The sequence below is a fragment of the Caloenas nicobarica genome, chromosome 9, assembly GCF_036013445.1.
Source record: "Caloenas nicobarica isolate bCalNic1 chromosome 9, bCalNic1.hap1, whole genome shotgun sequence".
Classification (NCBI taxonomy): Eukaryota; Metazoa; Chordata; class Aves; order Columbiformes; family Columbidae; genus Caloenas; species Caloenas nicobarica.
In genome coordinates, this window is record NC_088253.1 from 13,789,628 (window position 1) to 13,804,836 (window position 15,209).

The window sequence follows — 15,209 nt, forward strand, 5'->3', positions numbered from 1 at the left end:
GTACACTTAAAGATCCGAGAGCTTTTCCTGGTTGCGCAGAAGAGCTGTGCAGATCATGAATACTGTGCCAAAAATAAGTTTGAGATGTGAAGGCAGGAACCTAGGGAAGGAGGGGTAGGAATTGTACTGAAGGTGTGAGCACCAGGAGGAACAAGAGCAGAGACCCTTACAAGGGTTCTCAAAACTGTGAGCAGTGGTGCCACCAAAGCCTGTTTTCTGATAGAGTTACATTTCAAGGCTGCACATATCCCAGTATGGCACTGTGATATTTTGCAAAGGTTAAGCAGAAGCTTTCATAGGAGTTACTGCCTTGCCAGATACTGTTTTTATGAAACATGTAGAAACTTAATAACACAGTGTCAAGTTTGGTTGTAATTGGAAAATAGCTTCAAAAGATTTCTAGGGGTGAACAGGCTGGCTCACACACATACATAAGCTTTAAAAAAAATTTCTGCCTATATTTTAATGTGAAATGCTTTGATCATGGTGTTTCTTTCACTTTTAATGACCAAGTTTGAGAAAAGAGACAATGACAATCATTTGTCACTGATGTCAAGGTAATTAATTTGTATTCATACAGAAACCATGCCATTAAAGTTCATTCAAATTCACTGTTACTTCTTTTTCAAAGTCTCTTCCAACAGTAACAAAAAAAATTGTTTCCTTAATTCTAGGGATGTAATCCTCTTGCTGAGACTGGCCGAAGCAAACTGCAAAATCAAAGAGCTGTCCTAAACCAACAGATCTTAAGAGCAGTAAGAATGAGAGCTGGTGCTGAAAATCTCTTAAGGTACGTGTCGTGACTTCCTAGTTCTCTTCCCTGAGCAATTAATTTTTTTTTTTTTTTAAGTCTCTTAGCTATTGCTTTTTCTAAGTCTGCCTAACTGCTCCCCTAACATACTGTATAAATTACTGCTGGATGCTCTGTGAATCTCCCTGGAGTTTTTTTAATGCTGTAGCTCTATAGAGTTATTACTTGCTATCAAGTGCACTTAGAAAGCTGCCGTGTTGTAGCAAATGAGCTGCATGTTAGACTGCCTTATGTTGCTCTGTTCGATCAGCTTTATTGCTAGTGATAAAGGCAAGTGAACCTTGCTGCATATTGTAATGAGTCTTCTTACAGTTTAAATAAAATAAAGGTATTGTCACTATGCTGTTGCTTTTTCCAAGATCCTTTAGATCTGTGCTGCACAATGGAAAGGACCATCAGTTGCATTATTTATTCCATGTAGTAATGATATAGGAATAGCAGGGTAGCACATATCTAATTTGAGCTGGGTTACAGTTGCCACCAAATTCTCCTACAGTTTGAGGTAACTGGAAGAGACTTTGCCCTTTTTCTATTCTATTTTGTCCACCAAATCTTTTTTTAAGACACAGTTTCTTATGTGGCTGTCCCCATAGGAACAGCCTTATGTTGACCCTGTCCTGAGGCTATTATGTCCTGTCATTAACTGCTTAGCAAACAGTCCTGTAGCTTTCCAACAATCCATCCCTCGGTTACACAGAACTCAAAATTTCCCCAGTACTCATCTGCAATAGTCTCTTATGGCATCTGTTTCTCTGCAGCTGGAGGGATGATGGGTCTCCAAGATCAAAATAGTCAATATACTTCCCTTAGAGAAGTGAAAATGCTTGGATAAATTCACTTACACTTGCCATTAATTGATAGGTTGCCCTTTGCCTGTCACCTGCCTTTATCTCCACTTTCAGCAAGAGAGGTGGTAGGTCCAAAGCTTATGTAGTTTTAGCCTCTATGACTGACTACATTTTGCTTCATTTTCTGGTCACTGACTTAAGGAGTAAGACTTAGGGTCTTTATCTGCCTTTTGTATACATAGCAAAATTCTTATACCCGCTTTTGAAACTGAACACTGATCATTCAGTAGATGTTCCTGCATGCCAACTCAGGCGTGTTTCGAAAAGGCTAAATGAGTAATATCGAGTGTGAACACTGGCTACTCTAACGTTCAACCTAAAGATGTCCTAAAGTTTGGCTCCTGATACCAATATTAACTGCTAAAATACTGAAGTTGCTATTGACAAGAGTGAGAACTAAGCCTATTGGAAGAGTAGAGGAGCAGACTTGTGTCTAAGTTATTAAATATATAAAAGGAATATATACCTGTTAGACTATTAAAACTTGCTAGTTCTTTGAAAGAAGCACTTTGAAAAGTAACCTGACCACTAGATAGTTCACATGACTAGACAGATTTACAGTCTCCTAAAGATAAATAAACAAGCTTCATGTTGTCAGATTCTATTTGCATTTCATCAAGTTTCAAAAGAAGCAAACCAATTGCTGTCCACAAGGAGCTTCCTGCAACAGGACTTGAGGAAAAAACTGGAAATGTGAGTTTCTTTAGTTTTGGCTGAAAATAAATGCTAGGCTTGAAACAGATGATCCATATAGTGCAAAGACTTTTGCTTTTAGAACTTCTAAAGTCAACTTCTCCTTTTCATTGTCTTTTGTTCTGGAAGTTCTGAGTTAAAACTGAATTCACAGTAGAGTTATGTGGATCTCAAGGATATCCCATTGCCCCTGCTGCTCTCTTTTGCTGTTTGTCATTACAAAGTATGTCTATAGTGCAACAACTTGAAGAGGTAATCAAGTGATATAATATCCTGAAATAAACACATAAAAAATCACACAGAAATGCTCTGGGGGGCTAAATGCTAACATCCACCATAACAGCAGTTCAAAATGTTGTCATGTAAATATATAAATGGTGAAGGAAACAAGCAAACAAAAAAATCCCATTTGCACCCAACGAAATAAAATTACAGAGAAGATTGTATTGTATTTAAAGGAAATATATTTCTACCTCTATATTTGGTTGTAAAACATTCTGTAGTAACAGTTTTATGGGAAGGTTGCGTTACTTTATTGTTAAGATCAAAAGTCTCAACAGGTCATAATTTAATTTACGAAGGGGGAAAGTCTCTTTTGAAAAACTATCTCCTGATTCCCCCCCCACCTCCATCCTTATGCTTCTTCTAGGAAAAGATCACATAACGCAAAAATAGGATAGTGATTCTGTTCAAGATGCTTTAGTTTTGTTGATTAACGTAGCTGAAGATAAGCCTCACCCTTAATCACACACAAAAAAATAGCACATAGCAAACCTTCCATGTGTCTGTGTGCTGTTATCTGGAAACTATGCCAGGCTCTCTCTTGACAGAAAAACCTAATGAATTCTGAAACCTGAGGTTGTGTATCATCTCTTAAGGAGACTGAAAAAAAAAATCTTAAAAATGCTGAGAATGCCAACAAGGAGGTCAGCCCAACTTATGGACAAAACCTTCTCCTCAACAATAAAAAAAAAATTATGTCTCTTTCTTTCTGCAGAGCAACTACCAACAACAAAGTACGAGAGCAGGTACTACTGGAACTGAGTTTTGTAAACTCAGATCTGCAGATCTTAAAAGAGGAATTGGAAGGACTGAATATCTCAGTAGAAGTTTATCAAAATACAGAGTAAGTATAAAGCTGTTACTCAATTATTAATAGATGTTCTGTTTACCACTGGAAGCAAAATAGTTTCTAGGTGAGTGTAAATGCTGGACAATAATAATGTGAGAGAACAGAGAACTTGATGGGAAGATAACATATTTGATGGTAGATTTGTTGACTAAGGGTTAGTCTGCATATTTGTGTTTCACTTGGGAAAGGTATGTACTGCTAATCCTTAGATACGAAGTTCCCTTGTGGAGGAGAGTATTGCGAGAATTGAAAGCTCTTGGGGCTACATGGGGAGACACGTGGCACCCAGCAGAATTTCCAGTACTAGAATTGGTGATCAGTTCAGTGCACTCTGGAGTGAGCCAACCTAGTGAGTGTTATAGGATCTGTTCTCAAATGCTGTGCATAAAACAGTCCTCTCTTTAGCTGGAAAGTAGAACTCTAATGCTGATTTGGAGCTCACAGCAGACTTGAGCAATCTTTAAGGTGTGCACTTCTGTGAGAGAAATCCATAAATTAGCTGGCTAAAACAGAGAAATTTGGAGTAGACTAAGTTGGAATTGTTCCAAGGTTTTTTTCCAGCTTTAAAGAACATACTAGACTTCAAATTGCAATGGATTCCTCAAAGATAAAATTTCAAAGTTAAAGATTGTTCATTGTCTGAATACCGCAATGTTTTCTGTATCGGATGTCTTGTTGCTCCTAAAACTAAACATCTGCTATTTGATTAACATTAGCAGCTCAAGACACAAATTAAAGCGCTTCATATGAGGGGGCTATAATTTTGGGTCCCTCTTAGCACTGTTCTCAGTTAGGTGTAAATTTCCAGGTGGACTACAAGGAATTCTTACTGTAGAGGGACTAAGCACATTTCCAGTGGGGTGTCTTTCAACTGAATGCTGACTGGATGCGAAATACCTATGTTTCATTTTTCTTGAAAAGAAACTTGTGCTGAAGTTCCTGCCTTCCACCCCCTTGGCAACTATTTGATGCAAAAATGTTTTTTTGTTCAAGATTTTACCGGTCTTCATAGATGCGCGTGAGAAAAGAGAGCAGTATGAAAGTTATGGCTGTGGGAGTGTGAGCAGGACTCCAGAATTACTATTCCTTCTTCTAGCTAAAGAATATTCAAATTATTTGGATTCTCAGTGAAGGGTGAACAGCAGGTCAGGCCCCAAGGCAGGTAGAAGCTTGCGGCTGGACAGCAGTAAGCTTTTATTCTCTCCTGATCCTGCTTCCCCAATCTGTTTTAAATGGTGCTTTACCTTTCTGATGCTGTTCATTCTAAGCTCTAAATGCTTTTTATGTTCCACCAGCTAAAATAATTCACTCCCTCTGTAACTGCTCTCCAGCCTTTAATAGCAACTAATAGCAATAGCTATTAATAGTTGCTCTTTGAATCTATTGTGCATATAGTCATCAACATGAGGTCACACCCACATCACTAGGTTACCGTGTATTGTGTTATACCAGTCTGAAGGGTTGGCCTTCCCAGTACTTGCACACATCTGAGCTGGACTGAGAAGCATGACGCTATTTCTTCTCATTTCTGGAAATCCAGGATCACCTCCCTAACTGTTGAATGTGCTTATGATGTTACCTCCATGGGTGTGGCACCTTAGAAACTTAAAAAATAAACTCAGTTCCTTTGAATGACGAATGTTGGTGTCTACAGGGACTGTGGGTGGTACTAGAATTCATTAATTCGGTAAGCTGGGATATCTTTTGCATGTGTCTCACTTCCTTTTGGGGAAAAAGCCTTGATACAATCTGTTTTAAGTGTTGCGGTTTCTTCTAAAAGCCCCATCAGAAATTGGATAATTTGCCCTGCCTGCAGTAGTGTTTTGGCTCCGTATCCTGGAAGTCAAGCTGGCAGAGCCACTTTCTGGATCATGCCAACCAGTTTAAAGACTCTTCCTTTGCTGAGGGAGCACTTTGACCTTCCCAAAATGGCATTTTCACCACTAAGAAAGTGATTTTGCTGGTTTTGCTGATAAGACTATACATGAATCACACCTGTGGGATGTTGTAGTTGGTCATGGAATACTCTAAACGATGATTACACAGATTAGACACTCAATCAGTTGTTTTCAGGAAAAAAAGGAATATCAGATAAACCTTATAATTGCTTGATACTGACCTCTTAAACATACTCAACAAGCTATGTATCTGGAAGCAATTCTGATCTTTCTTTTTCATAATTGGGTAATATGCTTAGTGGGAGAGCAATATATGTAGCTTTTGAGGGATAAATGGTGCCGTATAATTCATAATAGTCTTATCAGCTAGTGTAATTTACAGATATGATCCAGGTTTAAGTCCATGATACAGATGTGTGTTCACTTGAGGATCAGATTTTTTAAAGTCACAGTTCTCATCCTTATTGCCCTTTGATATTTTAGAGGTTGACTTGTTTAGAGGTTAACACCCAGCATTGCCTTAGAAACTCAGTAGTTCTCAGACTTCCTACTCTCAGGCCTTTCACTGTTGGTATCCTTTGGCCCTGCTTTTCCCTGTGTTAGACATACGTCACTTCTACATATGAAACCACTGGTAGCCTGTAACATGGTGATGTAACTATTGGTGATTATCAGAGCTCTTAACAGGGCAGATCTAGCAGCTGTGGAGCAGCTTTCTGTCCATGTAACTCATGCAGGTATATCAAGGTTGAGCTAAATTGCAGGAAGCCAGCCTGTGAGAGTCTCCTTTTCTTTCCTTGAAGAAAAAATAGGGTCAAATGAAAAAAAAAAATGCAGGCAAGTAGCTTTCTTCACTCTCTTTTTGAGGAGCCATAGGCCATTAAACCGAGTTTCTTGGACAGGAAAGAACTGTTATAAACTATGTACCTTTTACCTGAACACCCATCAGTAAATTAACATTCTGTCATCAAATGAAACAAAAGTAATTATCTTATCAATAGCCAAACAGAAAATAAATATTTCTGAGTGGGTTTATTTTGGTGTTTTGTTTTGGTTTTTTCCATAGAGAGACTTTCAGCATTCCCTTGGTACCTCTTGGCCTGAAGGAAACCAAAGAAGTAGACTTTACACTCCCCCTCAAGGTAAATTTCAGAGACATGTTTCCAAATGAATAGTTAACAGAAATAACTTCCATTTCAGATTTAAATACGCAGAAGTAATTTATGTACAAATTATTTTTTCTTTCATTTGCCCTAAAACTGAGATCACAATGTGATTAAAAGTTAACCACCAATTATTTGGGTCATTGCTCATAAGGAATCAGAAGATGTTATAAGAAATCCCACTTCAGAGACAGTAGAGTTAAATCAAAGAGAAAAAAAATTCCTTCTTCAGTTTTTGGTTCCAGTAAGACTTTTGATTACCACTCTAAGTGTGAAAGAAAGTAGTGATGAAGGTTTTAATCAGCATGATGCACTGATACTCCAAGTTGCACTAACCAAGCTAGCTCAGTTGGGAAGCACTGTTGCAGCATTAATAGTGCTTGTTTGTTGGCTAATATACTTTGCTGGCTATTTGAGCCACCTTCTGTATTTTTTAGACTACTGTATATAGTGCAATATAGATTTTACCTCATGGTAAACCATCTTATATCACTATAGCATTTGCCTCTGCTTTTACTTCTGTAGGTTAATCTCCATGGTCAGATTATGGTAGAGCTTTATGCCATTGCAGCTTTGTTAATTTAAGTGGAATTGCCCTAATATAGCTGACAAGAATTTGGCAGTCTCTTTCTGTTAACAAGTTTTTATGGTCACTTGATTCCCGTGTTGTTTTAGTTAACAGGGTTCATTTGTCCCTTTCCAAACCACCAAGTGCTGTTGTTTTAAAACCCAATGGAGTTGATGTAATAGGTGTTTGGTTCCTTTGCACTGGACTGGAATTTCTTGTTTCAGATATCAAATCAAATTATTAGTTCTACTGTCTTATTGTTGTCTCGTTGCTACATGTTACTGTACTATTGACTGGAAGGGAGCAGACACTATGCAAATAGCAACTGTTTGCAATTGCAGAAAAAAAAAGAGAATAGTTTAGGTCAATTTTAGATATTCCAATTTTTTACCCTTTTTTTTCCTTCTTTCCACCTCCCCACCCCCGCCCCCCGCCCAGGACTTTATTCTGGAACATTATAGTGAAGATAGTTCTGAATATGAAGATGAAATAGCAGATCTCATGGATCTGAGACAAGTAAGTTCAAGTATAGCATAACACAAGGTCTTCTAATCTACAGTTGTAAATAATATTTGTATGGAATCAGAATATGCCACTATTACTTATAACTTACCGTATTCTTACTGACTTCATTTCTGAAATAAGGAACATGAATCTCCATTGTCCAAGAGCATTACAACCTGTGTAAAGAACAAGTGAAGAAAATGATGAAGTTATGCAAAGTGATTGAGCTATTGACATAACTTTGTAAATCTTGTAAATCTAAGATTTGTCCTATCTACTTTCTTTACTTCGAAGTATTTTAAATTTAGCAGGAGGAATGTTGAAGTGAATTCATCTGCAAAATATTGTAGTAAATAGTTGTTATTTCTAACTATTGTTTGTTTTCTGTATTATACTAGAAACATAAACTTTCTTTGTAGCTTTCATAAAATACCTACAATCTTTATTTAACTCTGAGATTTGCTAAACATATCCCTTTTGCTTCCTTAGTTAACTCTGAGACTTGTCAAATGGATCCTCTTTGCATCCTTAAAGGTTTTGTTCTACTTCTGTGCAGCTGAAAAACTCTTATTTGGAATGCATCCATATGGCCTTAAGCTGACTGTTCTCAGATTCCACACATTTCTATGACATGCAAAAGTCTGAGTGTTTCAGTATTCATCCTGTACCTCAACAGAACACACTTTATTTTAATGTATTGTATTTTAAGGCCTGCCGCACTCCTAGCCGAGACGGAGCTGGCATTGAGATGTTGATGAGCTATTTCCTTCAACTTGGTTATGTAGAAACCAGATTTTTCCCACCCACCAGGCACATGGGAGTTTTATTTACATGGTAAGTGCACAGTTCATGTTTGTCTTTTGTCTTTTTTTTGTTTTGTTTTTCAGAACACTGTTAACCTTTAACTGTCTTCTGTTTCATTTGAAGCATGTCAGTGTGTTTCTCCCCCCAACTCCCTGGAGTGTGCGTTGTAATTTTCTTTTTTTAGTGTTAGGAGTAAATCTGAATACAATAAACCCTTTTCATGCTTTGAGTTAAGCCATTGACTAGATTATGATTTGGGCTGCAGGTTAGCACAAGAGAAAAAGACAGAAAATAATCTTCATTTTGGACAACTGCAGACATTTCTTGGGCTCTGAACCTTGGTGCACGAAGCAAAAGGGGAATGAGTCAGACCTTAATTCCCTTCCTTCAGTTTGTTAAGAACAACATTTAGGCCAGAAGAGAGGAGCGACTTAATTTATTACAATAGAGTGTTGACTACATCTATGAGCAAAGTTGGACTCTGAATTCAGAATTTTTATTTTTATGATGAAAAAAGATGACTACCCTGCAGCTAAGAGGAACTGTTAAATTTCTAGTCATAACTGCAAGGAGAAACTTAAAAAAACAAGCTATAAAGGATCTGACCATGCCAACAGTTGATCTTTGGCAGCATCTAAGAAAGAGAACATAGCAGCACATAAGGATACTTCCCCAGTATACTCAGTGTCTGTGTTGTTTTATAGGCACTTTAAAGTTAGGTATGCTTATGGAGGCACTGCTGTAAAACCTGCAGAAAACTAAGCCTTAAATAAAGCTATTCTTGGTCTTGCAGCACCTAGATTGTCCTTGCAGTACATAATGGTCTTTCTATTCACCTTCATTTTCACTGTAGCAGAACAATTATTAAGAATTCCACTGCTCTTTTGGAAAAACAGAATGAAAGTATCTGTTGTTTCAATGGACTCTGCTAATCTTAACGCTGCTTCTTATGTTTGTTTCCCAAGGTATGACTCCTTCACAGGTGTCCCTGTGTGTCAGCAAAATCTGTTGCTTGAAAAAGCCAGTATTTTATTCAACATTGGAGCCCTCTACACCCAGATTGGAACAAGATGCAATCGTCAGACCCAGGCTGGACTTGAAAATGCTGTTGATGCTTTTCAGAGAGCTGCAGGTACAAATTTTAAAATATCAGGAAGCTATTTATGCAAATATTCCTAATCTCATCCTGACATCCTCCAGATTTCTGCATTTCCCACTGACTTCATTACACAAAAAAGGAGGAAATCCAAGAACCTTAGCAAAGAGCTGAGATGAAGCTTTACTTCAAAACCTGGAACTGCAGTATGAACGTGCAGATAAAGACACTGAATACTGTGGTTAACGATTAATGAACTGCAGTTCAAAGGTCCAAGTAATAGCCCTAACGTTAACTGCTTCATTGTTCGTTCCTTGTTTCACCAGTATAGCTGCTTTTACCTCAGTGATATTACATTGCTGTAAAATCTGTACAAGAAACAATTTAAAGGCTTGATAAAGGGCTTAAAACCTGGTTTTCTATATAGTCTCTTTGAAATTAATCTGTCTTCTCTGAGATTTGATTACATTTTTCCATAGATTCCAAAAGCAAACAAGTTCAAAATAATCTCTGTCCCAAGTGAAGAAAAATACAAACTCTAACAAAGGGAATCATATCCCTTGAATGTTATAGAAGCTTTTGTTTTTTTCCAAGTAGATTTTTGAATTTTTTGTAAATGTCATCTGTGCTACACATAATGCTTAAAGACATCACCTATGTAATTAATATGTTCTATAAGATTTATTTCTGCACTAACAATCTGTGGCTATTGTCTTCCACTGTATGAGTAGCTTTATCGGCTACAAACTGTGGACCACAGCGTTGCATTGTCATAAAACCCCTCTTCTGAATACAGAACTATAAAAAAATGATAGTATTTCTTCATGAATTTATTAAATAAATTGTTTTTCAACCTTTGTATTTCATCTAAAAGAAATTTCAATACTTGAGAAGTTTCTCCATTTTGCTGCTGCTCCTTCCATTTTGCAAATAAAAACCATTGCTTTTCACTTCAAATATTTACAGAACAGAATTAGTTCACAAATTGAAATGCATCATTTGCTGACACAGTACCTTTGCAGGGCCCCAACGCGATGTGCTCAGGAGAGATGCATGTCATTATACCTGTGCACGGCTCCGTAACACTGTTCATTACGTTGGTGGAGACATGATATAGAGCATGCATTAACCATTTCTCTGTGCTGAATGGGAAATATTGCAGAGAGTGTATCGTTAACAAAGCTCTCAGTGTGTATATGCTTACTGCATAAGCAGAAATATGTTGAGAATGAAAAAAAATTCCCCCATACTTTCAGTTCCGTTCAGAGACTGCCATAATTCAAATTTGTGTAAGGATGTATTAATAACCTAAAAGATACAAGCGTGACACAGAAAATGAAAAATCTCAGACACCAGTAGCAGGAAAATACAGCACAACATGACCAGAACTGAATGTCATGGCAAGAAGTAAAATTACACAAGCTGGGATGCTTAAAAAGCAGAGGTCTTATTGTTACACTTTTGTGGCATTATCAGCAATTAGCAGGCCAGTAGAACTCACTAAACCAGTTGGATGACGTGCATGCTGAAGGTTACGCTTCCATCCATGAAACTGTTACTTGATATTTGCACTAGAGTATGTGTTTGTTTTTAATTTGATAAGTGATAGAAACTATTAATATGTTAGTGGAACCAAATGTCTAGAGCAGAATCTAATTTTACCTTATTAAATACACTGTTCTAGTTTACTTACAGGGATGGCATTGAGCTTTCATTGGGACACACAATGCACTTAGCATCTGAAAATGAGATTAATAATCAAGTTTATATGTTTGTGTTTTTTCCTTCCATCCAAGGGATCTACTGTCACCTCCTTATAGTTGTGTAGATATCTTTTTTTTTTCCTTTCTCATCCTCTGTATAAGCCCCAGCCTACCACTCCCGTATACAAGTCACATTCAGTTCAGCACAGCTTTATGGTTAATCACAAGAACTGTTTGTTATAAGCAAATATGAAGGTATTGCCCTTAAAACTTGCAGCTTCTATTGTACCTTTGAGAACTGTGCCTGGAGATTTTTGATGGGAATGCAAAGCTAAACTGTAGGTCAGTTTAATTCCATGTGTACTAGGAATCCCTTCAGATTGCTGTAGCAATACTAGAAAATATGCTTTCAATCTTAATTGTTAAGGTACATGCTAGAATTAAGTTCACTGGTTTCTCTCTTTGTAATGCTAACAAAACCATTTTGTAATTTCAGGAGTCCTAAGCTACTTAAAGGAGACCTTTACTCACACACCAAGTTACGATATGAGCCCAGCAATGCTGAATGTTCTGGTAAAAATGATGCTTGCACAAGCTCAAGAGTGTGTTTTTGAGCAGATTGGTCTTCCTGGAATACGCAATGAGTTTTTCACACTAGTGAAAATGACACAGGAAGTTGCCAAGGTAAGATATAAGACTTAAAACTTAGTCTTTAAAATAACTGTTTACAGTGCTGTGTTACTAGCTACAGCCTCTATTAATATTAACATAATTTATTAAACCTGAATGTTAACAACCACTACAGAAAACCAAAAGTAACAAGGGATTTCTCACAAGCTACAATGAGAATCACAGCCTTTCAGAAGATTAAATCTGCAATTTAGATATAATTATTTTAGAACTTTTATGATATTTTTAAAATTCATAATCCATGAAGTTTAATAGAAACATGCTGGAACACTTGGGCAGTGAACTTGCTGAAGGTTTATTTACAAGCTATTTATTGTATTGCTTTTTCAAACAGATCTTGTCCACAGAACAACATACAAAAGGACGGGGTTGTTTGTGTAGCTCTCTGTTAAGTATTGAACACAACCTGTCTGTTATTTCCCAGCACCTAGAGGTTATGCAAACCTAAAAAGCTTAAGTCCAAAAGAATAATTGAATTCTAACTGTGGGAAGGACCTCGATGAGCAGATCAGTAGCTGCAGAGCTGCAGGCTGTGCCCCAAGAGGTAGCGTCAGACTTGATTGAGGTTGTTGACATAAAAAAATCAGGTATGCCAACAAGATATGAATGTGCTTTCTGAGCCATTTCAGAGCAGCAGATATAACTGGTTCCTTACTAGACAAATGGGCAAAAGCCCTTCCTACCAAATCTGTACTGACTTATCTGTAGGACTGATCAGCTGCAAGGGAAAGATTTTTGGATTCTGTCAGGTGGAGTTGTTTGATCCATCAAAGCAGCATTCACTGCTTGAAAAGCTATTTTATTTCCTCTGCATAAAGAATAGTAGCCTGCTTTTAACTAGATCACACAAACTTAAGGCTAGATTTGATTCCATGGTTTCAGAAGTGAAGCACGAACCTACTGTATAAGTAGGTTTCACTCTTTATCTCAGCTGAATTAACCTGATGAGATGTATTTGTAAATTTAAAAAAACCCCACATTTATTATATAGTGTTTTTATTGAATTCTGAAGCTATATAGATCGACTGACATAGTCCATCTGTTCTTGTACAAAATTTTCTCAAAACTTATTTCCAACCCTTTCTAACTGTCTTTCCCGCCCCCCCCTCCTTTGATGTGATGCAAATGAAATTATCTTAAAGCTGAACACAATATCCCTTTCTTGAACTCCTAAAAACTAATGTTAAATTCTCATACTTCAATTCTGTGCTTTATTTTAGGTGGGAGAGGTTTACATGCTGGTTAACACTGCAATGAATCAGGAACCAGTGAAAGAGAATATTCCCTATTCCTGGTCTAAACTGGCACAAATAAAGTCAGACCATTACAAAGCTCTGGCACATTACTTCATTGCCACCATTCTGTGTGACCATGAATGTAAGAATCATACGTTTTCTATATATTCACATAAATAACAATAATAAACACATGAAGAGTTATAATTTGGTCTGTGAATAAGACTAGGTGCCAGGAACTCTACGGTTTCAATATATCTTAATTGGTGGCCATTTTCCTGTTCAGATATGAGGCCATGCTTTTTTGTTCATTACAGAAGAATGTGAAATTTCAATAAACTGACTTTTGTGGAAACAAAAGGAATGTTGTACCCATTATATGCTACTAAATTGTTTAATTCTTTTCAATATGTTCTGGCATGTAAGTATTACTTGCATACTGCAGATGATAAAACTGATAAAAGTCTTAAAAACTTGAAATTCCCATCAATATCTATTTGTAAAAATATTTGACTGCATTTGGAGAGAAGGCAGTAATAACTACACAATGATACACCTAAAGGAAGAGGGCACCAAGAGATGTGCAATGGTTAATGTTCTGTGTCAATTATTATAGTGCAGTCTAGTGATGATGAAGATCAACAGGAAAAAGCTTTTTCCCAGTTGTATGACTACATGCCTGAAGGACTGAAGGTTCTCACTGTTTTAAAGGACAAAGTTCAGCGAAAACAATTAGGTAACTGCTGGTTTCACCCAGCTACTACATACAATTTGAAAATTACCACTTATTTGTTGTCTGTGTGGGACGACCAACAGCTTTGATTTTTGTTCAGGGAAAGCACATTTACGCAAAGCCATTGTTTGCCATGAAGAAGCTCTAAGAGTTTGTGGACTGTGCAAAAAGCTTCGAAACATTGATGTTCTCCAGGAGGTTCTGACAGCTGCACATAAGCGCTCACTTCTCAAATATGCTCAGCAAGAGACGGAGGATGACTTTCTCAGTCTCATCCAGGCTCCAGATATCATTCGTAAGTATACACAGGTAGAAATGAAGTGTATCTAACCATACACGGATATGCTTTCACAGGGATATGAAACTACTGTTTCTTGTAGCACAGCTCTGACACTGGTCTAAGTTGTTAATTCCATCTGGCTGCTATTGTTTCTTCCTACTTTAGTTCAGCTCATCCAAATCTTTCCTCTTGGGAAACAGTGGGAAAGAATGAGCTCGGGTTTTAAATATTAAGTTTTCTGTATTGATACTATGAGCTTTGAAGATATTTTTAAGGTGATTCAGATATTTGTCTTACACATTTTCACAAAAATTAGTTCTTCTACAGACTGGTAAGAATTTAGGAAAAGTTTCTATCTAGCTTGGAGTGCAAGAAAAATAAATTTGTACATCTTTTAACTAATACTTGAGAGAAAAATATTTTTTTAATTTTTTTTTTAGCTAAAACGGAACACAAAATAGAAACAATCGCTCCTCAGTTTTCCAAGGTGAAAGTTAAAGACTTCTTTCACAAACTGGTAAGTAACATGCTAATGCCAACCAACCTCTGTCATTTTGCTAGCAAGTATAAATTCATTGTAACATGAGGGAAGGGATGCGAGTATTTTAGCCTGAAAAAATGATTCTGTACTAACTGGGTTTTTTTCAGAAGTTACTGGAGAGATCACCCCTAGCTTCAGAGGTATAAGTCAGCTTGAGACTAGCAGAGAATAGAAGTGCCATTTGTATAAGGCTTTGCACAGCATTCTTTCTTGATAACCTTCATAAAAGTCCCCTGAAGTTTCAATGGACAATTGTGTACAAATTAAAGGCAGGGAGAAACATGTAGTACTTGAAGGTGTGATGTTGCAGGTGACAAAGCCGGTCTGTCAGGTGGCTCTGTGTGTATCAGTGAGCAAAAAGAAATGGGAGTTGAGGTTAGGATCAGAATAGGCAGCGTTTCATAAATCAGTTATCTCCTCCAAAATGGAGTAATATAGGACCTTAGAGCCTGCTGCAGCCAAAAGACTCTGCAGACCTTAACAGAGATCTCAGAGCAACTTGGCAGTTGT

At 37.2% G+C, this 15,209-nt stretch overlaps 1 protein-coding gene across 1 annotated transcript in view; it reads left to right on the forward strand.

Moving 5' to 3' along the window:
• Nucleotides 1-15,209, forward strand: part of RHPN2 (rhophilin Rho GTPase binding protein 2) — a 28,211-nt gene that overhangs the window by 10,022 nt on the left and 2,980 nt on the right. Inside the window, exons 2-12 of the mRNA XM_065640872.1 lie at nt 675-790; nt 3,350-3,478; nt 6,449-6,524; nt 7,552-7,629; nt 8,327-8,451; nt 9,387-9,553; nt 11,717-11,904; nt 13,131-13,287; nt 13,762-13,881; nt 13,979-14,173; nt 14,599-14,675. Coding sequence (XP_065496944.1) covers nt 675-790; nt 3,350-3,478; nt 6,449-6,524; nt 7,552-7,629; nt 8,327-8,451; nt 9,387-9,553; nt 11,717-11,904; nt 13,131-13,287; nt 13,762-13,881; nt 13,979-14,173; nt 14,599-14,675 — 1,428 coding nt within the window. The remainder of the gene's footprint in view (nt 1-674; nt 791-3,349; nt 3,479-6,448; nt 6,525-7,551; nt 7,630-8,326; nt 8,452-9,386; nt 9,554-11,716; nt 11,905-13,130; nt 13,288-13,761; nt 13,882-13,978; nt 14,174-14,598; nt 14,676-15,209) is intronic.